Raw genomic sequence first — 23,682 nt, forward strand, 5'->3', positions numbered from 1 at the left:
CAAACTGGAATATGGAAAATCTAGAGGAGCACTTCACTTTCCGGCGTGAAGAAACAATTTTATTTAAGGCTGAGCAGAATACTCCTTTGAGGGATTACCGGTTGCTCGCCGTGAGCATGGGTGTGCTGGAAGGGATGTTCAGATGAGGTCTAAAAAGGTTTGAGTGAGGAAGTCGATTTATCATTCAAAATCAAGTGGCAGCATCTTTTTCTAACCCGGGACAGACTGCCCAAATGGAAATGGCATCAAGACTATCCCATTTTGCCCATAAGCATTCTTGTGAGGGAAAAAAAGATGGCTGCCAAATCTCTTTCATTCAGTTTACATCTGTTTGGCATTAATCAACAGTCATTTGTTAAGACTTCGGGTTCAATAGAAAATTAAGGCAGCATCTCTACTAATAAGTCTCATTAAGTTAAAATTCATGGAGACCTCCTCCTCCCTCTCCCCTTGGTGAAGGGAAGGAGTAAGTAAGCCGGCTCTCAGTAGGGCCATATTATTATCAACCCCACCCCTAATATCTGCTTTGCTCTCTTCACGCTGGATCATCAGGCATCTTTACTCAATTCCTCTTCAGTTTTTGTTCAGAATCACAGCATTTCATTCTAGGATCTCAATGCAGCAAAAGAGTGGGGTCATCATTAATGTCCCTCTGCAGACAGGAAAATTAAGATTATAAACAGAAAAGATGGCTTGCCCATCTTCATTAAGCATATGATAATGAAGCTGAAATTAGACTTTCCCATGGTGGCCTGGATTCCAGACCAGTTTTGGGATAAGACCACAGGATATGACTTGTTAACAGGGAAACCCAGAAAAGCCACAAGGTGTCAACACCAACAGTCCCCAAAGAAAGATTCCCAGGAGAGTTTAAACATGCTTAGTGGTTAGGACTTATCCTGCTTCTCCAACTGCTCTCTCTCTCTCTCTCTCTCTAGGTTTGGCAAGTGGGGAACAGACACTTTCCCCCTCCTGAGAATCACAAGGTTGAGAGGGCTGTAGCACTGGAATCATGAGGAGAGGGGCCACGAGGAAAAGAGACCAAGGGGAGCCCAACTGCCCTTTGCCAAGCTTCTCTTGCGAGGGCATCAATTTTTCAAACCTGGTGCTTGAGGAGTGACTTGTAAGGAAGAATCTTTGACCCTCAAAAAGGGTGGGGTTTCGTGAGACAAACTGGAAGCGGTGCTCTTTTTGCAGTAATTGTGTAACGTGAGTAGCAGGGAAACAGAACCCTACAGAAACCCACTTATGATGTGTAGTTTGCTGCTTCCAGCATGCTTTGCCCCCTTTTGTGTGCCACTCAGGGATGCTGGCATCCCACACTCCATCTTGGTGGTCCACCAGATCTCAGCGAGCCACCAGTCCTCGGCCACAACATCCGTGGCCCACACTCTCCCAAGAGGGTCCTGTGTCATATCAAGATGTCAACAGCATTAGTTTCTCATTCATTCCTCTTTCTTTGGTTTCCTTCTCCCCTCAGGCAGCCACCTTGTGCTTCCTTATCTTTAGGCTTCTGCTGGTAGGGGAGGGACACTGGCCAGTGCAGGGATGAGGTGGGCATAGATCTCAATCCCATGGAGGAAGACCTGCTCATTCAGGAACTCGTTGTGGTCATGCAGCAGCACAGGAGTGTGGTTCATGGGGGAGAAACCGATCGCTGGGAGACCTGCCTGCAACACAGTGGAAGGGAAAGTAAGGATCAGAACCGCATTACTGGGACAAAGGAAGAGAAAAGAAATAATCAAGTGACAAGATGCAAACAGAAAACTTGCACTCAGGCTCCTACTCACTGCTCTGATGTAGCGGCTGTCTGTGGCAGCAGGGAAGATCTCACACTTCAGCTTCATGCGCCTGACAAGAATGAGAGAGAAACATCATGACAACAAAGCTGCCATTTTGACCCTATTTTGTTTCTTGCCACTGAGGTCCAAGCCACTTGATGCCAGAATTCAAGGGGCAAGTGTATTTAAAATAGAAAAGAAGCTGTCTTGAATAACGTAGAACCAGGATAGGAAATATTGGGGGGGGGGGGGGGTTTAAGCTGCCACTGAACTGCGCCTCCCAGCATCCTTTGTTCCTATAGCTAAGCCGGCTAGGACTGAGGGGAGCTGCCGTTCAACAACATAGGGAGGGCTGCACAATCCCCATCCCTGATCCAGACATGCTGATGTTACTGGGTTACTCTCCTGTTCTTTATACAGATCGTTAACAGAATCTCCGTTTGAACACTGTAATCGTCCATTTTAAAAAAACTCACACAACATGACAGGGATTTCTTTCTGAATTTGGGAGTCAGAACAGTTTGGGAGTTTTAAAGCCGCCAGTTTTAAACGTGGCCTTAAAAAGAAAAAGTGAGTTTTTAAGAAAGGAGAATAATGGCATCTTACTCACATGTCCCTGCAGGTGCCACTGAACGCCTTCCACCAGGGGTCAGATTCTTCTGTGGAGGTCACCGACTGATCCGTGTATTTCTAGCCCAAAAAGAAAAGGGTAGAGGATGAAACATGGAGGAAGCAAGAGGTCACCCACAGTGCAGGAGTCTGTGGCAAGGACATGGCAAAAGCAGCAGCAGGAGTGCAACCGATAGAGAGACACAAGGCAAAACAGAAGAGCAGCCATCATGAGCTAAAGGCTCAAGGGTGGAAAGGGAGAGAGAGGATGACAGCAGAAAGCAAGCCAGTCCAGGTAAAAGCCAGGAACTGAGCTATGCTCCTAAATCTAAGGAAAAGCAGCAGTCTCTCTCATCCTTCCAGTTACCTGGTGGAACTCATAGGTAACACCTTCTCCAGCTGCCCGGCACCAGGATGTCAGCTGCTCCTCAAATGCCTGCAAAGGAGAGGCAAACCATCATGTGACAGGATCATACAACCTCTAACAGAGATCCCAATTTCCATTTATCATAAAACTACAGTCTTCCCAATTTATTCCATGACCTTCTGCATGTCCTGTTGCCCTGCTGAATTGCAGCTATTTCCCAACAACTATAACAATCATATTGTTGATATGATTGGAAATACCAACAACTAAGCTTAAGCAAGAATCCAGGCTGGATTAGGTCCATGCTAAGTTTCTGACACTGCCCTCTTTCACCCTTTGGAGGAGTGGACTTAAAACCTGAATTGATCTTTCAACGGAAGGAAGAAAAATAGAATGCGTAAGAGTTCAAACTTTGAAATTTCCAGCTCTTGAAAGTAAGAACTCTTGTGAAGAAACCAGGGGAAGAAAGCCATTCTCCCAGTCATGACCAAGAAAGGTTGCAAAGCACCTTCATATTATGAATTGCAACCAATGCAAGGAGTGGTCCTTTTTAAACATATCCCAGTATCTTATGAGAGGCTATTCAATAATTTGCATATGATAAGTTTGGAAACAACAGCTCTTGGGGAACCATTCAAAGTAGGGAAAAACAATGTAGGTTCCAGCCAGTTTCTTAGGAGCATTTTCCAGGCAACACGTTGCAGAATGAACTCTTGTCATCGCCGTTCCTGCCTGTTTCTTTTTCAAGGATACCGTACCTTTAAATCAACCGTGGGTGGGATGCGGATGTCAAAGGCTGCTGACATCTCAGATGGGACCACATTGAAGGAGATGCCCCCATTTAACATGGTCAGGTTGAGAGAGGTGACGTCACCTAAAGTAAGGTGCTTCTCTGACTTCAATCTATGGAAAAGAAAAGATCACACCCACTTCTTGAAACTTCGCATTAAACAACTTCTTACCTCCGAGACTGAAGATATAGAACATTCAGGGGCTTGAGATGACTTGTAGGCATTTTCAATAGCCATTTTGAAATGTCCAAAATTTTCATCAACAGAATGGGGAATAAAAAGAGCCATTTTCTTATCCAGTTCCTTACAATTTGCCTGAGAGGCACACAGTCACCTGCTTCTTTTCAGGATTCTGTGTTTGTCCCGAGAGGGTTGGCTGGGCTCCATTTAAAGATGTCTGCCCTTGCCTATACCAGACTATTTGCAGAGAAACCTGCATCCCAGATGTGTTGCACAAAGTGCTCAGACCAGTGGCCAACTCTAGCAAATAGTCCAAAAAGGAGGATTTGCTTCTGAGGTTAAGCTAAGGAACAAATACTCTTTACACATTAAAACATGGCAGGAGGATTAACAGCAAACAATAAACACTAACCAGAAATAAATAAGGTAGCCAGTTATCAGTTATCATTGGTGACATCAGTGCCCTTAGTTAACATAATACTTGATATTTAAAGGTAAAGGTTCCCCTTGACAATTTTTGGCCAGTCGTGTTCGACTCTAGGGGGCGGTGCTCATCCCCGTTTCCAAGCCATAGAGCCAGCGTTTGTCCGAAGACAAGCTTTCCGTGGTCACATGGCCAGTGCGACTTAGACACGGAATTCTGTTACCTTCCCACCAAAGTGGTCCCTATTTATCTAACTTGCATTTGCATGCTTTTGAACCGCTAGGTTGGCGGGAGCTGGGACAAGCGACAGATCTTACAACTGCTTGGTCTTCTGACCCTGCAGCACAGGCTTCTGTGGTTTAGCCCACAGCGCCACCACGTCCCTTTTGATATTTACATAGTACCTTTTCCATATGGTTCACAGTACTCCTTTACATTACATCAGAAATCTTTACAAGCCAATACCACTATAGGAGCCTGGGGAGAACATGATTTATCTGAGGTAAACCTGGGGAATATGTAGCCCTCTAGATCTTTGGACCTTTAGCTCCAGAAGCTTCAAACACCTGCAAGTGGTAAGAGATTATGGGAACTTTTGGACCAAACATCAGGTGGAGCGTGGGGAGTATTTTGTCCCTCCTAGTCTAAGGCAACCAAAGGAGGTTATATTTGAACTAGAGATTTGAATCAGGTCCTTCCTACTCATAGCTCATTCTTATAAGCACAAATATTAAAGACTGCTTTGTATCAGAGCAAACCACAGGAGACGACTAGTCCAGTGACATGTTGGATGTCGGTGAAATACAAAGGAGGAAAAAAGACAAACTCATCTGACCTGCCTTGATCAACTGGGCTTACATGCTTCAACATCCTTTCAAATGACTGGAGCCCATTAGACTGAGAGATGAATGTAACCTTCAACACTCACAGCATCCTTCACCACACCCGAGGGCTACAGGCTAGCTTAGGAGACAAGGAAAGCCAGGTGGTGCAAACCACTCTGTCCTCCAGCTCACTGTTGTCAACTCTCATTCACCAGCATATGTTGCCAGAGGTGGCTCTCTTGTACCACCTAATGATACGGCTGGCCCTTTCCGTCTTGTAGTGACGGATAAAAAGCATGCCTCCTGTCTTGGCCTAGTTAGGCTTCTCCCAGGCCCTTTTTCCTCACCTTTGTTTTTCACGTTCTCTGAACTCGAGGAAGGAAGTGATGACTCTGTGCTATGGACAGAAAAATTTGAAAGTTAACGCAGCAAGGCCAAAATGTAAATACCCAGTCCAACCTAGCACTCAAATGGCAGAATGTTTTTTAAAGATGTCCCAGTCGCTGGATGACATCATGCCAAAAGAGAATGAATACCTACCTCCTTACTGCCAGTGCTTTTACGTTCTTCCCCTTAGTAGCCCCTGTTGGACAAGATGACAAGCATCCCCACCCAACCCATTTTTGTCTTTCAAGCATCAGTTAAAACACAGATGACAAGGTCTTAGGGAATAAGCAAGTGTTGAATTGACTTCGGACCGGTGCTTGTTTGTGTTGCCTTTAACATATTTTTAGAAGACACCCATAATCTGTTTACAGACAGTAAATACAGATCCACAGATAGTTGTCCAATTTGCTGTTAGCTCTAAGCAACTGGTTCTCTCCTGCTGTTCTAAATAATCAACCTTAATTTCCACTTCAGCTCTAAGACATGCAGAGAGTGCTGTCTTACCATCTTTTCAGCAGCTGTATTCTCAATGAATCTAGATCCATGTCCTGGGTTCCCTTCTACTTTCACTTTTATCCCTACAAGAAGGTATTAAGGGGAGGCAGAGAATATGAGTAATAAGCAAAGTTGGTAAAGCAACTTCTTAATACACCCAACCACCATAATAAGGGAGAATTACATCCAGCTGTTAGGAAAAGGGCGGACAGACGTTAGATAGGGATATATTGGTAGGTATCTGGATAATGAGAAAGGATTTCTAGCTCCCAGTACTTTAAGTATAGCAAGTAAAATGGAAATCAGAATATTTGCCATGATTGGCCTTGTACAAACTGCTTATCAATTAGCCTCAATATACCTCACAATTAGCTGCTTTTCATTAGTCGTGTTTACAGTTTGGCTGGCCATGTTCACATTAGACCCCCTGGCCTACAAGAGCTCAGATGTGTATTTGCACATAGAATATCTAGCTTATGGGATCAATATCATTATGGAGTGAAGTAAGTAACTGACTCAGCTTCATTATACAGTAATTTGTAATGTTTCTGATCTGTGACCCTCAGATATTGGACATAGAAAATATTCTAGAGACAGGAAAAAAAATGCAAGGAAGTGGGGCCCAAGTGGAAATGTATGGAAAAGAAGTATGGAAATAGAAGTGTCTTCAGAACATCCACTATGTTACAATCCATCATCTTTATGGCAATATTTCTACACATATATCCAAAAAACAATGTCACCATTCATTGCATTCTCTCCAAGTTTTCAGATATTTATCACATTTACCGCATTTTTCGCTCCATAAGACGCACCTTTCCATAAGACGCACCAATTTTTTAGGAGAAGAAAACAGGAAAATATAATCTGTTTTCTTCGCTCCATAAGACGCACAGACTTTCCACCCCCCTGTTTTGTGGGGGAAAAGTGCGTCTTATGGTGCGAAAAATACGGTACATGGAATTATCAATCTTCACATATAGAGTACATCTCCTACACGTTCACATTTTTAATGTAAAATATCTGAATAATTCATAATGTTACATGCTGCAATTGAGCATTTTAACAGACTCAGACACACCCAAACAAATGAGGGGGTCTAAGATCCCACATCTGTTCCAAGGATATAACAACAGCAGCTAGAAATCCACAGAATGAAAAATAACTATGGATAAAAACGGCTGATCTCAGTGTCTGGTTTGGCTCTTCCAAGAAACCCCACAGATTAAATAAAAGTTACATGTGTGTCTACTGCACAGTGCGGCAAAAGTTCAAAAACGTCTTTGAAGAATTCTGACACATTACACAACTGTCCTTGCATGATGTTAATTTGCATCTTAAGATAAATGTCTCTTTTTTAAAAAAAAAAATCAAAAACAATCTTTCAAAGAAAGCACAGCGGAGCAGATGGGGGAGGAGAATATAAGCACAAGAATTCCAAATCTTACTCACACCATGGACATTTTTCCCCATAGAATACAGTGAAAGTGTCTGTTGGGTTTGCTAGACCTGGAGAAAAAGAAGCAGAAGGAAAGAAGAGCATTAGTTAAAAGGCACAGCAGGTTTCCTGCAGCGTCTTTGGACAAGGAATCCTGCTAAGAGTCTAAGCATTTTTCATTAAGCTCATGCAGGTAAAGAAAATAGTTTCCCTGAGCCAGTAAAATACAGCATCTTTATCAAGGCTGTCTCTACAGATTCCATCCCACAAACATCCCTTTTTTAAACCACTATTGACAGAATCCCTCAACCTGCTGGAGATGTCTGGGACTTTTCATCGAAGGAAATAATTTTTCCAAAGTCTGGTACAGCTGGCTGTTCCCTTGCAGACAGCAAGCCTGTGGCCAAACAGGATCTTTGTGAAAAAGCACCAAGCAAGAAATCTAGATATTCATCACCAAAGACTGTTTTGCCAAAGGGGAAAGCATGCAAATGTTTATTGTGCTGTATTCTCCAGTTCAACAATGGCTACTACAGTATCACTGTAGTGACTTCTCACCTTCGTCTAAGGCAAAGCCAACATTAAGAGTGGCAAACTCAGGTCGCTTCACAAACATTTCCATCCCCTTGTGGCCCCCAATCTCTTCATCTGTTAAAAAGAATGAAAGAGAGTGTGTGAAAGAGAACAAATACATGTTATAAAATAACCTCCCTGGCTTTGCTCTCCAAACTGGCCTTGTGTATACCATACACCAAAAGGATATTGCAAAGTAGTGCTCCCTGCAGAAATCAAGAAAGCTTTTGCTCATGGCTGTTGACCCACAGTGGTAGCACACCCACACCCACAACATGGGCACAACACCTTTGGAGGGTGAAGAGGCTTTTGTCCGGCCACACTCACTGCGTATCCTCTTACCTGGGACAAAGCTCATATGAATTGTCCGTGGAAAGTGTCTCCCTTCAGCTTTCAGTCTCCGGATGGCCTCTATGTATCTAAAAAGGAAAGAAATTTTCTTTTAATGGCTGTTGGAATCCCACAAGGTGGAGCGGGGAGAGACGCTGAGCCTACACTCTAATCAGAGTTGTGCACAGAGGAAGAAGGCTCAAAAAGGTGACGGATCTGATTGAAACTGTCAACACATGTATAAAGGAAAATGGTTGAAAAGGTTTGCTACTTTAACCATTTAACAGTTTACCTCTTAGGCCTTGCACTGATTTAATGCAAGACATGAATACACTTCGGGGAGGAAGGTGACCAGGGTTCATTAGACTTCTGCACCTGCTACAGCTCTATTGAAACAGCTACTTTAGATGACATAAGACAGGGTGAAATAATGGTCTCAGGTCTAAACTACGCATAGTTTTACATATGTAGGATGTAACTCATCCTTAAGTTTCTTACTCCAGAATAAGTATGTGTGAGCCCAATTTCAACCAGGATCATTATACAAGATTAGGGGATGGTTAACCCTTCCCTCTGTTGCCACTTTTTTCTTATTTAAATTCACACCACACCTAGAGGGTGGGGGAGAGAGGGAATCACTGGCATCAACGGGAAGGTTCACACTTTTTAAAAGCTGCTACATAGGGATGCAGCAGATTCAGCAGTTTAAAAAGGACCAGCGGAGAGAAAAGGTTTAAGCATCTCTTACTTGCTTCCAATAGTCCTCATTCCAAAGGTATTTACTTTTTGGGGGGGAGATAATGAGTCACAGCTACGCATATCACATATAATGCAGCATGTATTTCAGCCCTTCATCATGTATTGTTTTTGCTACCATTTTCCAGACTAGTTGGGAAAGCAGCCCTCTTGACTAACTGATGCCCACCAGATTGGAGAGCCATGGAAGTGAAAACGGTAGCTAGCTGGACTTACTGGATGGAGACACACTTCATATCTTGAGCCCCGCGTGCATAGATATTTCCTTCTGAGTCCTTGAAGGCAGAAAAAGGATCATAGCGCCAGTACTCCTATAAGGAAGACAGCAACACACAGAAACAGTTCAAGGACAGGAGGGCTTTGTACAAACTACTTCCTGGCTAATACAGAAAAAAAAACCAACTAAATCTTTTGAGTGCATTGCCCAGGTAGAAGCAAATTAATATAATCCTTCTAAGCTGTAACAAAAGTGAACAGAAATATGTTTCCTTGGCCATCCCAAAGAGCTAAAGCTACAATATCAAGTCATGCTTTTGAAAACTTCTCTCCAGCATACATATTCAATCCAGTCTGAGCTGGCTATAGAATGAAGACAATTTTAGGAACACAAGATGCTGTCTTACACTGACCCAAGTCATTTTGCTTCATAGGGGCTTTGGGGTCAGATAGTTTGTGGGCATGAGTTGAGTGTGTAGCTGGTTGTCCCTCCTCTCAGTAACCAGTGGACTGAATCCAAACTGTAAGCTCAACAAGTTTCTGCAAGTATCACACTTGTGTGCATTGGTTTCATGCTACACTTCCTATCCTGTCTGGATAGCATGACAACATAATCTCTGTTGTTATCCGTGATCACTAACCAGAGATAGTTCTGTCAGTTCACAGAGATTCCTCTGCATGCTGCCTTCCTTCCTACTTGGATTCTTCTCATCACTACACTCTGGCTGGGAGGCACAGAGGAAGGCTGAGCCAGGAGCCTCCATGAGACAGAGACAGAATCTCTGTGGGCCAGATTAGACTGGAATTGCCTCTTTCCCTGTTTGCCTAGCCGTATCTCTCAAGGTTTCAAACAGAAGTCCTTTCTAGTCCTCCTTGGAGATGTCAACGACTGAACCAGAACACCTGGCTTGTAAACTATCACTCCTGCCATCTTCTGAGCCCAAACTAGAATAAACAAATATCTGCACATCATCCTGGCACAGTCTGTAAGCTGACAAAATTAACCAGGAAGTGCCCATTGAACCCACCCCCAGGAAGATCCCAATGTTCAGTAACGTCAGATAATATTTTTTTTGCAGGGGGAGGAGGGAAAGAATAATATTTAGCTGTATTGTTGGGGGTGAGTACAATTCTTGGGACCCACCTCCATTGTGTGGTTTGTTAATTTTTTGAATAGAGGCAGGTCCTTCTGGAACAGCTACTTTATGAACTATCATTGGCTATCAAAATAAATCAAAATATCACATTCTTTTATTTATCACTTTAAATGGTACTCTGTTTGCACAGGCCTTGAGACTTGAATAATCTCAAGTGCAAGGCATCCTTTGTGTTAGAATTATGAATCTCATTCAGAAAGTATGTTGCACTATTTATTTTCATTCCCTGAGGGTGTGAGCTTAATTATACACACTGTGCTGTCAAGCAGTTAGAAGAACACCAGTATTGATGACATAAGTATGAAAGCATCTCATGAGTGTGCATACCATGGACACAAAACAGACAGTAATGAGGAGGAGGATTATGTGGTGGACCCTAACACCAACATTTCTTTCCTGGAATACTGTTTCCTGACCATTCAACACCACCGGCACCCTTTACCAAAAGCAACATCATTGACAGCAGCAAGGTGAAAACCTGAACCCCACCGCCTGTTCCATCCTCACCTCAAACACTGGCACAACATCGGTATGGGAATTCAACAGGATGGAGCAGAGTTGTGGGTTTGTGCCTCTCCAGGTGAGAATGGTGATCACTCGGCCAGGGCAGACCTGCAACGCATAATGGAAGTCAGCTGGAGACGTCTCTGCTTGTCTTCACATCACAATGCAGAGAAATCGTCGTCTGTGCTGGGAACCTGCTCTCTGAAAGCCTCACCCCTGCATTGTTACTGGAAAAATCACCCATGATGGTTTTTGCACTTAAAAAAAAACAACCTTTAGCATAATCCTGCCAAATGTGGTGCCATCCAGATCTTTTGGGGCAATAGTTCCTACCATCCCTGCTTTTATGGGACATGCTGAGTAAGCCTGAAGAGAGTTGTAGTCCTAAAATCATCATCTGACCATGAGTTCTAGAGAATGCTGAAGCTTATCTCATTTATAAACTTTAATTAGCGATCCAATAAAAGTATTGTCTCACGTTAAGACTTAATGATTGGATCACAAAGCCATGTTTTGTAATTCCGTATTTTGGGCCTCCCTCATCTATTTTAGTATTAAGGGACGTTTTTTTTATTTTAGGGATCAGCTTTCCAATGGTTGTGTGGGTGTGTGTGCGTGTGCGTGCGTGTGAGAGAGAGAGAGAGAAGAGAGAGAGGAAGAGAGAGAGAGAGCTGCGCCTTTGGAAGTTGCCATGTTCTGCTCTAATAATTACAGAATTCCTAGGAAATTCAAACAGGCCCTTAAAAGTAGCTTCGATTGTCACAATAAATATAGACAAAAACTGAGAAGACTTTGGCCCTCCAGGTGTTGTTGAACGCCATTTCCCATCCCATCACAGCAAAAAGAGCAGTATGATAGGAGTAGCAGTTCATGAATATCTAAAAAGGCATATGTTCAGCAGAAAAAAGCAAATCTTGCAAAGGTTTATTTAATGGCAATTTTAGTGATTTAGGCTCAACCAATTTGGAGAATTTTTACATAAGAAAGATATAGCTAAGCTGCTGTTTTTTGTTTTTTACAATTTTTTTTAAAAAAACTCACTTTGCATGAGATTCATTCGTAACAGCTACCAGCCTAAAAATATAGAACACAAGGCTGGAAAGGTCAGATTCAGGAACAGACTTAGAACCGGTAATAACAGATTAATGGGATAGCCAGCTCTGCAAGAGATTACAGACTGCAAGAGGCTTGTTACAGATGATAACAAACCAATCCAAGCACCCACAATATCAGAACTTTTCCAACACTGTGGGTTGTTCAAGTAGTTGCCTGAACCCTTTGTCTCTGTTTCCTTGAGTTGCACAGACTAAGGGAGAACCAAATTCTGACCTTCCAGATTTATGGACTATAGCACTCATCTACCAAAAAAGCCAATGGGCAGGAGTTAAGAAAGCTAAAATCTAAAACATTTGGATGATACCAGGTGCCTAACACACACACCCAACCCCACTTGGAAATGTTCCTTCCTTGGCTGCAACTCCCAGAATCTCAGGCAAGGCCAATAGCCATGCCAGCTACTGGGGAATTCAAGGAGTTGTGGTTTAAAACTAACCAACCAAGTAACGATTCCAAGCTCTTTTTATGCCTGACATAGGCCAAGGGGTTCTTATCAATATAGAGAAGTTCGAGGCTAATAACTCAGACTTGTTGATCCTGCCCTGCCTGCAATGAGTTCAGGCACCCTACTTGGCTTGCTCTCTCCCTGCACCCCTGTTTTATTTTCAACACCTTGTTGCCATGTAGATCAGACTGGGAGCAAATGTGATCACCCAAGGCTACCAGCTGAGTATTTTGGCCAAGCTGAGATTTAAACACAAGTACTACAACAAATTTCCAGACATGAAATGCCGATGTATTTTATCAGAGCATAATACACAGCCCCCATGTGTTAGAAACTTGTTCAAAGATTAAAAAAACAATCCTATTCCTAATTGTGCCTAGTACCCACTCTTTCAATAACAAGACCCCCTTCCTGTGTTTCTACGGCATGGAATTCATTTCCCTCTGCATAGGGGAAACTGCCTGGGACAGTCAATAGCCTGGACTTCTCTCCAATAACTAGTGCCCTGACTGCTCGCCTTGTGTTGACTGGATGGGAAAAAAGCCACATGATTAGCTCTGCTGCACCTATGGTCACACCATTCATATGCAGCTTCTGCCTAAGATGGGATTCCATGGGGAAGGGGGGGGATTGGTCCCAGTGGTGCTACAGCTGGATGTGATAAATGCTCAGAATGGCACAGAGCTCCAGGAGGGAAGAGAAAGGTAAGAAACACCAAAGCAAAGGCCCTGAAAAAGGAACACATTGCTAATATCATGCAGTGCTCAACGTAAAAGGAGAAAAACATACGATAATAAACTTTCAACTGTGCTGTACAAAATTCTTTCTCTTGAGGTGTTTAAATAGATTCTGACTTGACTATGAATCCTCTATAGATTCCTAGCATTTACACCTGGAAACTTTACTCTTTGCTACCAGGACAACAAGCTTTGGCCGTATACTACGTGTCTTGGAAATGGGGTATCTTTTATCTGAAAAACTGTGAGAGTATTAATCCTTCTAGGTTTTCTTGAATTAAAGGCAACAAAATGAGCAGGCAACTATGAAAGCTATCAAAAGTCTAACAGTCATAAATATAAATCTATTTTAAATAAGCCTGTCATTCGATGGTAAAATGATTGAGAAATGGCTGGAAACCATGTCAGCCATCCAAAGCTGGGCTGCAGGCATAAAGACAGTTCTGTTTGCATTCCTGTTCTTTTTCCTGAGATTCTAACCCAATTCACAGACTGTTATCTCACTTCTTTGAAGAACGCTCATACCACCACACTCCACAAGAGATTTTGTAAAGGCATTATTATTTCCTGAGAAGTGTGGGGAAAATCTTAATCTAGCCAAAATGTGCTGACAAATCATTGGACGCCAGCATATGTCTCCCATGATACGTGTTGTACAAATACAGGACATGATTACTATCACCCCTCTGTTGTTACAGGTAGTGTTAATCTGTATAAGACAAAAGGCATTATCACCACCAAGAGACACAGAGAGTGCTTAAATAATTAAGAAATGAAGAATGCCAGAGGCATGGTTGCCTTACAACTGGTGCTGAATGATTAACTGCATTGGCATCCCTGAACGGTGAAGCAGTCTCCTCCAACGAAGCCTTAAGGAACACATCTCTCTAACTTCAAGGAAGTGGCGATGGGCTGTAAACCTAATGCAGTGATTCTGACATTCTGGAATTAAATTCTGTCATGTAGATTTCACCCACGACTAATATAGAAGCCTTGTGGGTGATCTGCTAATATGAATCCAATGCCATCTTCTTCCTGATACACTGTGAGATGACACAGGAAAATGAGCACAATCCAAGCAAGGTAAAGAAATGTCCCTCATTCAGGGTTGCAGAATGAAGTATTCCTCAGAGTACTAAACCCGACTTTGTGGTAGCGGAATTAAAGATCTGCTTGGGAGGCTATCATCATCTACTGTAGTGCAAAACCACCTTTACCACTGCAGATCAATGACGTACTTCCTTCTCAACAAGGCTTCTTCATTACTTACCTCCACTTTCTGACACTGCAGGCCAAGTTCAGAACCTATCCTCTCCAGGAACTTCACAGCCGTGTCTGAAAAGAAAGCCGAAATCACAATAAAATGAAAAAAGCCAATGAAACAAACAATATTTTAATTTCAGACAACAAATCAGCAATATTTGGATAGAGAGCATGTATAAAAACTTTTCCTTCTGTTCCCTGTGCAGTGTTTGGTACAGAGGACTAATTTGGGGCAGATAACAAATGGAAATGAAGCACTCAAAATAAACTAGTTTGGAGAAAATATTTTGCTTGGACACACTGCCTTATTCATGTATTTTATTCTAATATGAATCAAAGTTTATTTGCTTGAGCCAACTGTTTTATATTAAGTTATCTCATTTATCTATCTTGTACATTTTCTCCCAAGTGTTTTTAAAGTCAACAGGTGTTATTGTAGAGGGGAAAAAAACGAAGTTAACTAAAGCCACCAAATTAAACCTGTGATACAGTGGGACACCTGATATCATTTCGCACTCTTATCACCTGGATTATGGTTATTCTTGCTTTACTTGAAAAGGTACAGCCTATGTCATGAAAGCAGCAGGGACAGTTCAAACCTTTAAAATTCTATGACGTTTATCAAGCTAAAAAACCCATAGGATTTCAGCAGATCATTCAACTCTTTGCTTACAGTGAGGACTCTGCATATCAACACACCATATTACCAATGACAACTCCCTCCTCCCAAGTTTGGACCCTTGAAGACCTCATGCTGCTTCACAGAAAGGCACAGGCAAGAAGAGGGAAATGACCCGGTTTCTTTTCTTCTCTGAGGTCCAGCAGGAGAGAAAACACTTTGCTCCCTTTTTCTGCTTGAGTATCATTATGGGTAAAGAAAAACCACACCAGAAATAATCCTTTATTCTTGAGAGAGTCACAAATCTTGTCACTGCTGTTAACTCTTATACTCTCTTCATACATTCGCAGTTGTACATGCATCTTCCTCACTTCTTTTACAGCTGGCAAAACAAAGAATAGGAAAGACTGTGTCTTTTGTTTGTACTCTGTGATTCCTCTCGGGAGTTCATTTGGCCAAGGAAAGAAAAGAAAAAAAACAGTCCTTAAGTTCCCTTTAATGAATTCTTCTCCCAGCAAGACCTCTTTATAGCAAAATGGGGGGGGGGGGGAAGCGCCTTCTTTCCTCCAACTTTGCTCACTGAAAATCTTTTTTATGCAATCATCACATAAACACAGGGAACAATTCATACCTCTAAGTTCTGCCAAACTCAGAGGTCTTAAAAGGATGCAGCACTGGCTGCTCAGGAAGAATCGTAGTTTCATTGGGTGTTGCCCTCTCTAAGAATCTAGGTCAAGACTATCTCCACCAGGAGAATTTGGTTTTTCCTTCTTTGGCAAACTGACCGAAAACCATATACAAAATAATACACCTCTTTTCCCACTTCTCACTAGCGCAGATGTTCCCAAACATCAGTCCCCATAAATCACTTTGCTTCGTCTCTCAGAATCCTTCATGTCAGCTGGTCCTTCTGGAACCTGAAGTCCAACAACATCTGGCAATCCAGATTTGGGAACCCTTGCACAGAGAATGGGTGTTTTATTCTAACATATCTGGAGGATATCAGTTCACGTTATTGTACACAACTAAATAGACTATTATGAAATTGATGGTATTTGGCTTGAACTCAGTATCAGCTGATCTGAGTAAAATCCAACACAAAGTTTTTATTTAAAAAACAAAAAAATTCATTTCCACCTCTAGTATAAAGTCGTGTGAAAATAGATCAGCAATACAACATTGCCACTAGATCCTTAGGGTCTATCTTCACAACCATCTGGACACACAGGGAGAAGCAATGTGAAAGCCCTGTCTGAGGTTGCCTGTAGCTCAGAACACGCCAGTCATTTTTCTTCATCTGTAACGTGAGTGTTTTGTTTCAAGTGTGCATTAAGAGGAGACATTTTTTCCTGGCACTCTGAATGTACACCAAAAACATGGCAGCAAACACACAAGGCTTGAGTAGCTCAGGACATTGACAAGCAAGGCTGTTCAAGCACTTGAATGACCCCCCCCCATGCAATAAAGGGGTGTGTGAATACACTTTCCCGCATGGTGTCTTCTAAATCAAAACACATCCTCCCATAATGCAAATGAGTTTTGATTCTGCCTCAGAAGGTCCAAAGTCATGCTATTTTATTCCAGAGTAGCCCCATTTGCTTCTGTGACCTATTCCTTATAAACCAATTTAGAGTGGAATCTGGAACCAAAGGTGATTTAGCAAAAGCAGACTTAACTAACTTAATGTGGAGTCTCCTGTGGACAAGAGTCACATGCATGACTGCAATTTAGTGCTGCTTAAGCAAATTAAACACAAACTAAGATATACTATAAACAAAAAAAATTCTGATCCAATTTAACACACTTGAGTGGTCAATGAAAACAAATTTGTTCCTGTTACCATGTAAACAAGGCTCAAAATTCCTCACTTTGTGACTCATTAATACTTTGGAATAACAGCAAGGCATTATTTCACCTGAGGTACGCTCTGGAATGTGGACTTTGTTCCATACCAAAGTTCAAGGAGTAGCAAAAGTGTTTCCCGAACAAGCAGTTATCATAACCTCAGTTGCTTCATAGGTTGAGAAGCTAGGGGTGAACAGTTAACACTACTGGAACATCTGTTTTTCCCAGTGACAACACCTCTGGGGAGATAATGCCCAGTGTGGTCAAAGACAGCCTGCCAACACTGAAGACAAGGTATTTTTTAGAGATGTGTTTGCTCTAACACATTGGATGAAGAAGGGAAATGAGGCACCCCTGATTCCCACAATATATTGTGCTCATCCACACTGGGAAGGTGTGATAGTGTGAGTTTAAGAAGTTTAAGGTCGGTGAAGGGCTGTATGTGGATCAGAGAGAACTGCTGGATAGCTAAGTAGTTTAGGCATCTGGCTGCTAAGCCAGGGGTTGAGAATTTGATTCCCCAGTGTCTCCTCGAGAGGGGATCCACTTGATGTTCCATAGAGTCCCTTCTAAGATGATGATGATGATGATGATTATAGAAGGACACAAATGCTTAAGGAATAGACTGATTCAAGCAAAGGCACAAAGAGCGCACGTCCCCAAGCAGAGTTTTCTCGAGTGTATGCCTGCCTACACAGTGGAAAACTTTTCATTCTGGCTTAGGGGAAGGAGCATCAGATAAACTTATGGGAAACACGGGGTCTGAGTCACACCTCGGCTATGACCTCTTGAAAGGCATCAGCCCAGGTTGCTCTTCCTCAACCTCAGTTCCCCACTCCTCAATGACCACCGCAGCAACACCCTCAGAGGACTTTATAAAGGTGAAATAAATATAAATTATGAAGGCATCTCACAGCTAGTGTGCCATCAAAATACAGTAATTATTTCTCACAATCTTGAGTAAGAACAAAGCCCACAGTAAGAGTAAAGCCCAGGTGCTCTCTGTTCTGGAGCTTCGTGCTAATGATATTAGAGTAAATATAACCTTCCTCTCTTTGCCCTCACAGTTTTGAGTTTGGGTATAAAAACTAGTGGGGGACGGGGTGCTGCTACAGGTTAAACCACAGAAGCCTCTGGGCTGCAAGGTCAGAAGACCAGCCGTCGTAAAATCAAATCCACTTTCCTGCCATGTTCCAGACCCAGTTCCTGCCAACCTAACAGTCAGAAAGCATGTAAACTTGGAGTAAATAAATAGATACCACCTCGGTGGGAAGGTAACAGCGTTCCGTGTCTAGTCGTGCTGGCCACATGACCACAGAAACTGTCTACAGACAAACGCTGGCTCTATGGCTTGGAAACGGGGATGAGCACCGCGCCCTAGAGTTAGACACAAAAATGTCAAGGGGAACCTTTACCTATAAAAATTCAAATTGCAGTCCCTACTCAGCTGTGAAGTGTACTTGGTGATCTGGGCAAGATATCTTTTACTTAATTAAGCCATTTGTGTGGTACTTGTTCATAGGATCATATCCCAGACAGGAAACTTTGGCATTAAGAAACTGATTTTTTTTTTACACTATGACACAGGTGTTAAAAAGCAGGCTTTGTAAGGCAAGCCATTAGCCATCAGCTCTGCTGAGAAACTAGTTCCTTTTTTATATTCCTCTTCCTGAACTGTTTTGATTCCAGCTGGATATTACAGGAACATATTAAATTTAAGAAATAGAATGTAAACTTGGTGGGGGGTTTTTTTTGGCCTCATCTTTCCCCCACACTTTCCCCTTTATGTCTTGCCATTTAGACTGTAAGCCTGCCTGCTGGGACTCTTTTTTCCTTTTCTGTAGATCTGTAAGTTGCTCTGGGGCCTTTTCTGTTGATGAGTGGAATAAAAATAATTTGAATGAAAATACATACTCCAAAAGCTTGAAGAAATATAAAGGGTTAATGGATTCAAAAAAGTAAAACATGCATTACAACATAATATTAATACTGACATCAGCATTAACTATTACTATTTCTACCATAGTGTCATGGATGTTATTATTAACAATTCAGTAAAACTGCAAAAATAATGATCTAATAAGGCTCTAATAGTATTTCGAACCCAGAGAAAGAAGGGTATATAGGTATGCCAAATAGTTGATAAACCAAGCAAATACATCTCCATCTTCTCAGGAAAATCCAACCCCTTCCTTCCACCTACTTTCCACCAAATATGCCAAACCATATGCCAGTCAACCAAACAAGACCGCTAGTGTATGCCTCCTTGGACTTTGGTCTCATTGTTCAGAACAGGAAACATTCTCATGCAGACCACCAAGAAAGTAAAATAACGTGGCACAATCTAATGAGTTGTTCCTCTCAAAAGGAGTGCAATTTGTGACAAGATACAAGACGAAACATAGTGTGGCCACAGGAATAAGAGGCCAGAGTTCCTGTACTTGGCATAGCTGCATGGAAGAGAGAACTGCAGGTGGCAAAGCTGGCCACACAGACTGTGCCTGCTGAAATTCCTACTTCCACGCAGCCATGAAAGAGATGTTCTCCTTTTCATGTGACTACTTAAGGGAGAAGAGAAAGACCTCAGACTTTGGTAAGAAGCTTCAAAGGCTCAGTGGCAATGTAAAACGTATTCAACAGCATGAGAAGAAAGTTCCATGTGGCTTGAATAGGAAAATTAATGGTAATAACCCTGTTGCATAAGTTATGCCTGGAAAAAGGGAATTATATCTGCAGCAGGGGAATTTTTTTTTCAGTAATTAGATTTCCTCCTCCTTTCCTATAGCTTATCTGTCATGCAAATAATCAGTTTCATTATGCGAAAATCATGGGAGCTGTGGGACAGGAGCAGGAATTCTGTAACTATGAAAAGCTCTTCTTGCTGGTAATATTACATGGCAGTGGACGTTTTAGGTAATTAAAGACTTCCTCCTTCCATCTCATGGCCCCTACATAATGAAACAGATTACTCACAAGTCAAACAAACCATAAATCAAAAGCAGGAAATCTTTAACTGCAAAAACTTTCCTCCATCAGTGATCTCATCAGCCCTGCATAAACATAACTTACTCAGCAGAATTTTGGCCAATACATATCCAGTGCTGATGAACAAACACTTCCAAGAGGCATCCAGGACAATGCACATGGAATAAAAATGGGCAGATGAACATCAGTTCATATAAAACAGGACCTATATTCCAAATGATCTAGCCAGGGGGCCTTTTTGAAAGAGCCATCCCTCAAGGAGGTAAGAGGGAGGGCTTGTAGACAAAGGGCCTTTTCGGCAGCTGCCCCCAGACTATGGAATGCCCTCCCAATTGAGATTCATCTCGCGACAATGCTGATGGCATTTCGACGCCAGGTCAAAACCTTCCTGTTCCAGAAGGCTTTTAATTGAAATAATATCAATTGTGGGTCCTGATTGCAAATTTTAGAGTATATATATTAAATGTATTGGAATTGTTTTATCTTTCTTACTGTAATTAAATTGCTGTAAGCCACACAGAGACCTTTGGGTAGTGTGGGCGGCATAAAAGTTAAATAAATGAATAAATAAAAATGGATGGATCTTTCCTTTTAGAACGAATATGGTCTGTATTGGCTGTCTGAGAGAGGTTTTTTAAAGTATTGTTGGGCCTTGTTGCTTTGTATGTGTTTTTGGTGTTGATTTTGTTTGCCATTTGTGTGGTACTTGTTCAATCTTTTGTAATATTTTTAGAATTACTGTTTTTAGCTTTTAAATATTGTCTTCTATACAAGCTGCCTCAGGTCCTTTTTAAGGAGAAAGGGCAAGTAGTGAATAAATAAATAAATTCATTACAGAAAAAAGAGAGAGGAATATGATTTAAATGAACACTCTAGAAAACCAGCTTGTTTTGTTCAATCTGGCAGATGATGTGAGAACATTACCTCTGGCCACTAGAGCAAGCAGCCTCTGGATCTGCTCCAACTGCTTGCTGATGATTGTGTAATGTTCCTGCAAAGCCCTGGCAGCACGAGTCAAGTCGACTCAGCACTACATTGCCTTTCTGAAATGAAAAAAAAAGGAAAAACCTGAACCCTCCGTACCATAATCGGGATCAGGCTGAACGGTCTTGATTCTTAGATATTCCCGGAAAAGAGTGACCGATGGGTCTTCTTTGGGGTCTCTGTCCCCTAGCCGTTTGGGGTCTTTCTCCGGCAGCATGTCAGCAGGCTGAATACAGGATATTTCACCCCTATAAGAAACCAGAAAGAGTAGACAGAAAGTGAGAGCAGGGGAGGGGAATGACACTCTTCCTTGAATACTGCTCAGAGTAGATTTTTGTTGCTATTGCGACTAACTCTCATTTCATTCCTACTGAGCCTTCTCTCATTTTATTGGGGTTGTGGCAACAGGAGGAAATTGCCTTCCTGCTAAACAGGTGGCATTAACAATTGATTTGTGATTTGAAAATGTCCCCAGAAAGGATTAGCTCCAAAAACTGGAACAGGTGAAATGCATCCAATTCAAAGCATAAATTAAGCCTCAATTATGAAGGTGAGTTCAGCACTATAGCAAAATCATCATCATGTCTTGGGCTGAGAAACAATAAGTTATTTTTTTCTAACTATTTGCAAATTAGCAGGGTGGGTTTGATTTAAATGAAACTGATTTGAATTTTTTAAGGATTTAAATTAAAGAAACCATTTTTAAAGTTTAAATCACAATTTAAATAATTTGATTTTTTTTAAAATTGTTTATTTTTATTCACTCTGCTAATTAGCTACCTCCCTTCCCCAAACAAGGCACAAGAAGTTAATTTGTTGGCTAACAGCATTCATTGGTACTAAGATACAGTGAAGCAGAGGTTTTGCATCATTATGCATTATAGGTGGTGGTCTCTAGAAGAGAAGGAGGAATGGTTAAAGAGTGGCCACAACATTGTTAGAAACTGGAGATGGTAGAGGCTGAACATGGGGTCCTTGGCTAGGATGGCCAAATGAAAAGATGAGCAAGGCTCTTGTACCTTTAATGGTTGTGTGGAAGAGCAAAATTCCATTTAGACATCCTTTGCACGTGGCCACCCTATGCCTGGCCCCATATTTATTAGAACCTTTGGGGCTTTAAGATCATGGCCTATGCGAGCTTTAACGTTTTAAATGTTGTGTTTAAAACTGTTTAATTTTACATTGTTTAAACATCTTGTACTTTAAATAATTTTCTATGGTTCTGTAACCTGCTCTGAGATCCTGTGATATAGGTAAAGGTAAAAATAAAGGTTCCCCTTGACAATTTGTCCAGTCGTGTCCAACTCTAGGGGGCGGTGCTCATCTCCGTTTCCAACCCATAGAGCTAGTGTTTGTCTGCAAGCAATCTTCCGTGGTCACGTGGCCAGTGTGACCAGAGATGGAACGCCGTTACCTTCCCACCGTGGTGGTACCTATTTATCTACTTGCATTTGCATGCTTTCAAACTGCTAGGTTGGCAGGAGCTGGGGCAAGCAATGGGAGCTCACTCCGTCATGTGGATTCGATCTTACGACTGCAGGTCTTCTGGCCTTGCAGCCCAGAGGCTTCTGTGGTTTAACCCAAAGCACCACCATGTATGATATAGGACAGAGTATAAATGTTTTAAATAAATAAGTATATAAATAAATATTGCAAACCATGTGTTCTAATATCTGCTCCTGCAGACTCTGTAAGGGAGTGGGGCAGCAGAAGATATAATTATTGAGTAGTGCATTAAAGTTGTCTTGTAGATGCTCAGAGGAACACAGTACTGTACTTCTGAATTAACCTTTTTGCACATCTTTCATTTGCCAACTGATCCTCATAGCCACATTCCTCCACTTCAGTATTGCAGTGGATCGGCATCCTCTAATCAGCATCAAAAAACATCATGCAGATGGAAAGAACTCCAACCCCCGAGGGAACAGGAAATCAGTTTTAAAGCATTTGTATAACTAGCCATCCTGCCACTGTTTTACAACGTCTAAAACAATCTAAAACTGGAAGTGGCGGTCACCACCTCCTGAGGCAGTCCATTTCATTCTTGAACATTTCTTACTATCAGAAAGCTCTTCCTCATTTTCACTCGAAATCTCCTTTCTTCTAATTTGAATCCATTTGTTTTCCTTTGGCACCAAGAGAAGACAATCTTGTTTCAATCTCCAAATGACAGTCCTCAAATACTGGATGATAGTCAATTGGTTGTTTAAGTACATCCCGACCCAATCTGAATCTGTATTTCAATTTATTTATTTCCTGTGTTGTTGTTTAGTCATAAAGTCATGTCCGACTCTTCGGGACCCCATGGACCAGAGCACGCCAGGCCCTCCTGTCTTCCACTGCCTCCTGAAGTTTGGTCAAATTCATGTTGGTAGCTTTGATGACACTGTCCAACCATCTCGTCCTCTGTCGTCCCCTTCTCCTCTTGCCTTCACTCTTTCCCAACATCAAAGTCTTTTCCAGGGAATTTCATGTGTACACTGCTCAATTAGTACGGTAAATATACACTACTTTGGTGAAATCCAGATCAATGTGCTTTGAGCTGCTCTGGAAGTGGCTGCATCAATTTGGTTTTGGATTCATGTGTTTTCATGTTTCTTTTTTTTAAAGTGTGGGGAAAAAGAGACTATGATCTGGGATGGGGTGGACCTTGAATTAGAGAATTCATTTTAAGAAAATCATGCACTATTTCAAATGTGGGGGAAAGACACCTCTAAAGTAGAGTTTTGTACCAGGAAATGAATAATGTGCCAGACCACACTGTAAAGTGGCAAAGCGACAGAAGTGCTTGCCAGAAAATCCAGAAATGGACATGCTGTGCAAGTGATTCTCCCAATTAGTAATTCAGCTTTCAGA

The 23,682-nt window shown here is 41.9% G+C and overlaps 1 protein-coding gene across 1 annotated transcript in view; it reads right to left on the bottom strand.

Annotated features, from left to right (window-relative positions):
* Positions 1 to 23,682, bottom strand: part of ACY1 (aminoacylase 1) — a 27,993-nt gene continuing 4,311 nt past the window's right edge. Inside the window, exons 2-15 of the mRNA XM_020803857.3 lie at positions 20,926 to 21,074; positions 14,401 to 14,465; positions 10,836 to 10,940; positions 9,172 to 9,266; positions 8,212 to 8,288; positions 7,855 to 7,944; positions 7,311 to 7,367; positions 5,868 to 5,941; positions 5,324 to 5,373; positions 3,516 to 3,660; positions 2,758 to 2,826; positions 2,392 to 2,471; positions 1,791 to 1,851; positions 1 to 1,670 (exon numbers count right to left, since the gene is read on the bottom strand). Of these exons, the coding sequence (XP_020659516.3) occupies positions 1,506 to 1,670; positions 1,791 to 1,851; positions 2,392 to 2,471; positions 2,758 to 2,826; positions 3,516 to 3,660; positions 5,324 to 5,373; positions 5,868 to 5,941; positions 7,311 to 7,367; positions 7,855 to 7,944; positions 8,212 to 8,288; positions 9,172 to 9,266; positions 10,836 to 10,940; positions 14,401 to 14,465; positions 20,926 to 21,043 (1,251 nt within the window). The 5' untranslated portion in view covers positions 21,044 to 21,074 and the 3' untranslated portion in view covers positions 1 to 1,505. The remainder of the gene's footprint in view (positions 1,671 to 1,790; positions 1,852 to 2,391; positions 2,472 to 2,757; positions 2,827 to 3,515; positions 3,661 to 5,323; positions 5,374 to 5,867; positions 5,942 to 7,310; positions 7,368 to 7,854; positions 7,945 to 8,211; positions 8,289 to 9,171; positions 9,267 to 10,835; positions 10,941 to 14,400; positions 14,466 to 20,925; positions 21,075 to 23,682) is intronic.

Source organism: Pogona vitticeps, chromosome 2, assembly GCF_051106095.1.
Source record: "Pogona vitticeps strain Pit_001003342236 chromosome 2, PviZW2.1, whole genome shotgun sequence".
Lineage (NCBI taxonomy): Eukaryota > Metazoa > Chordata > Lepidosauria > Squamata > Agamidae > Pogona > Pogona vitticeps.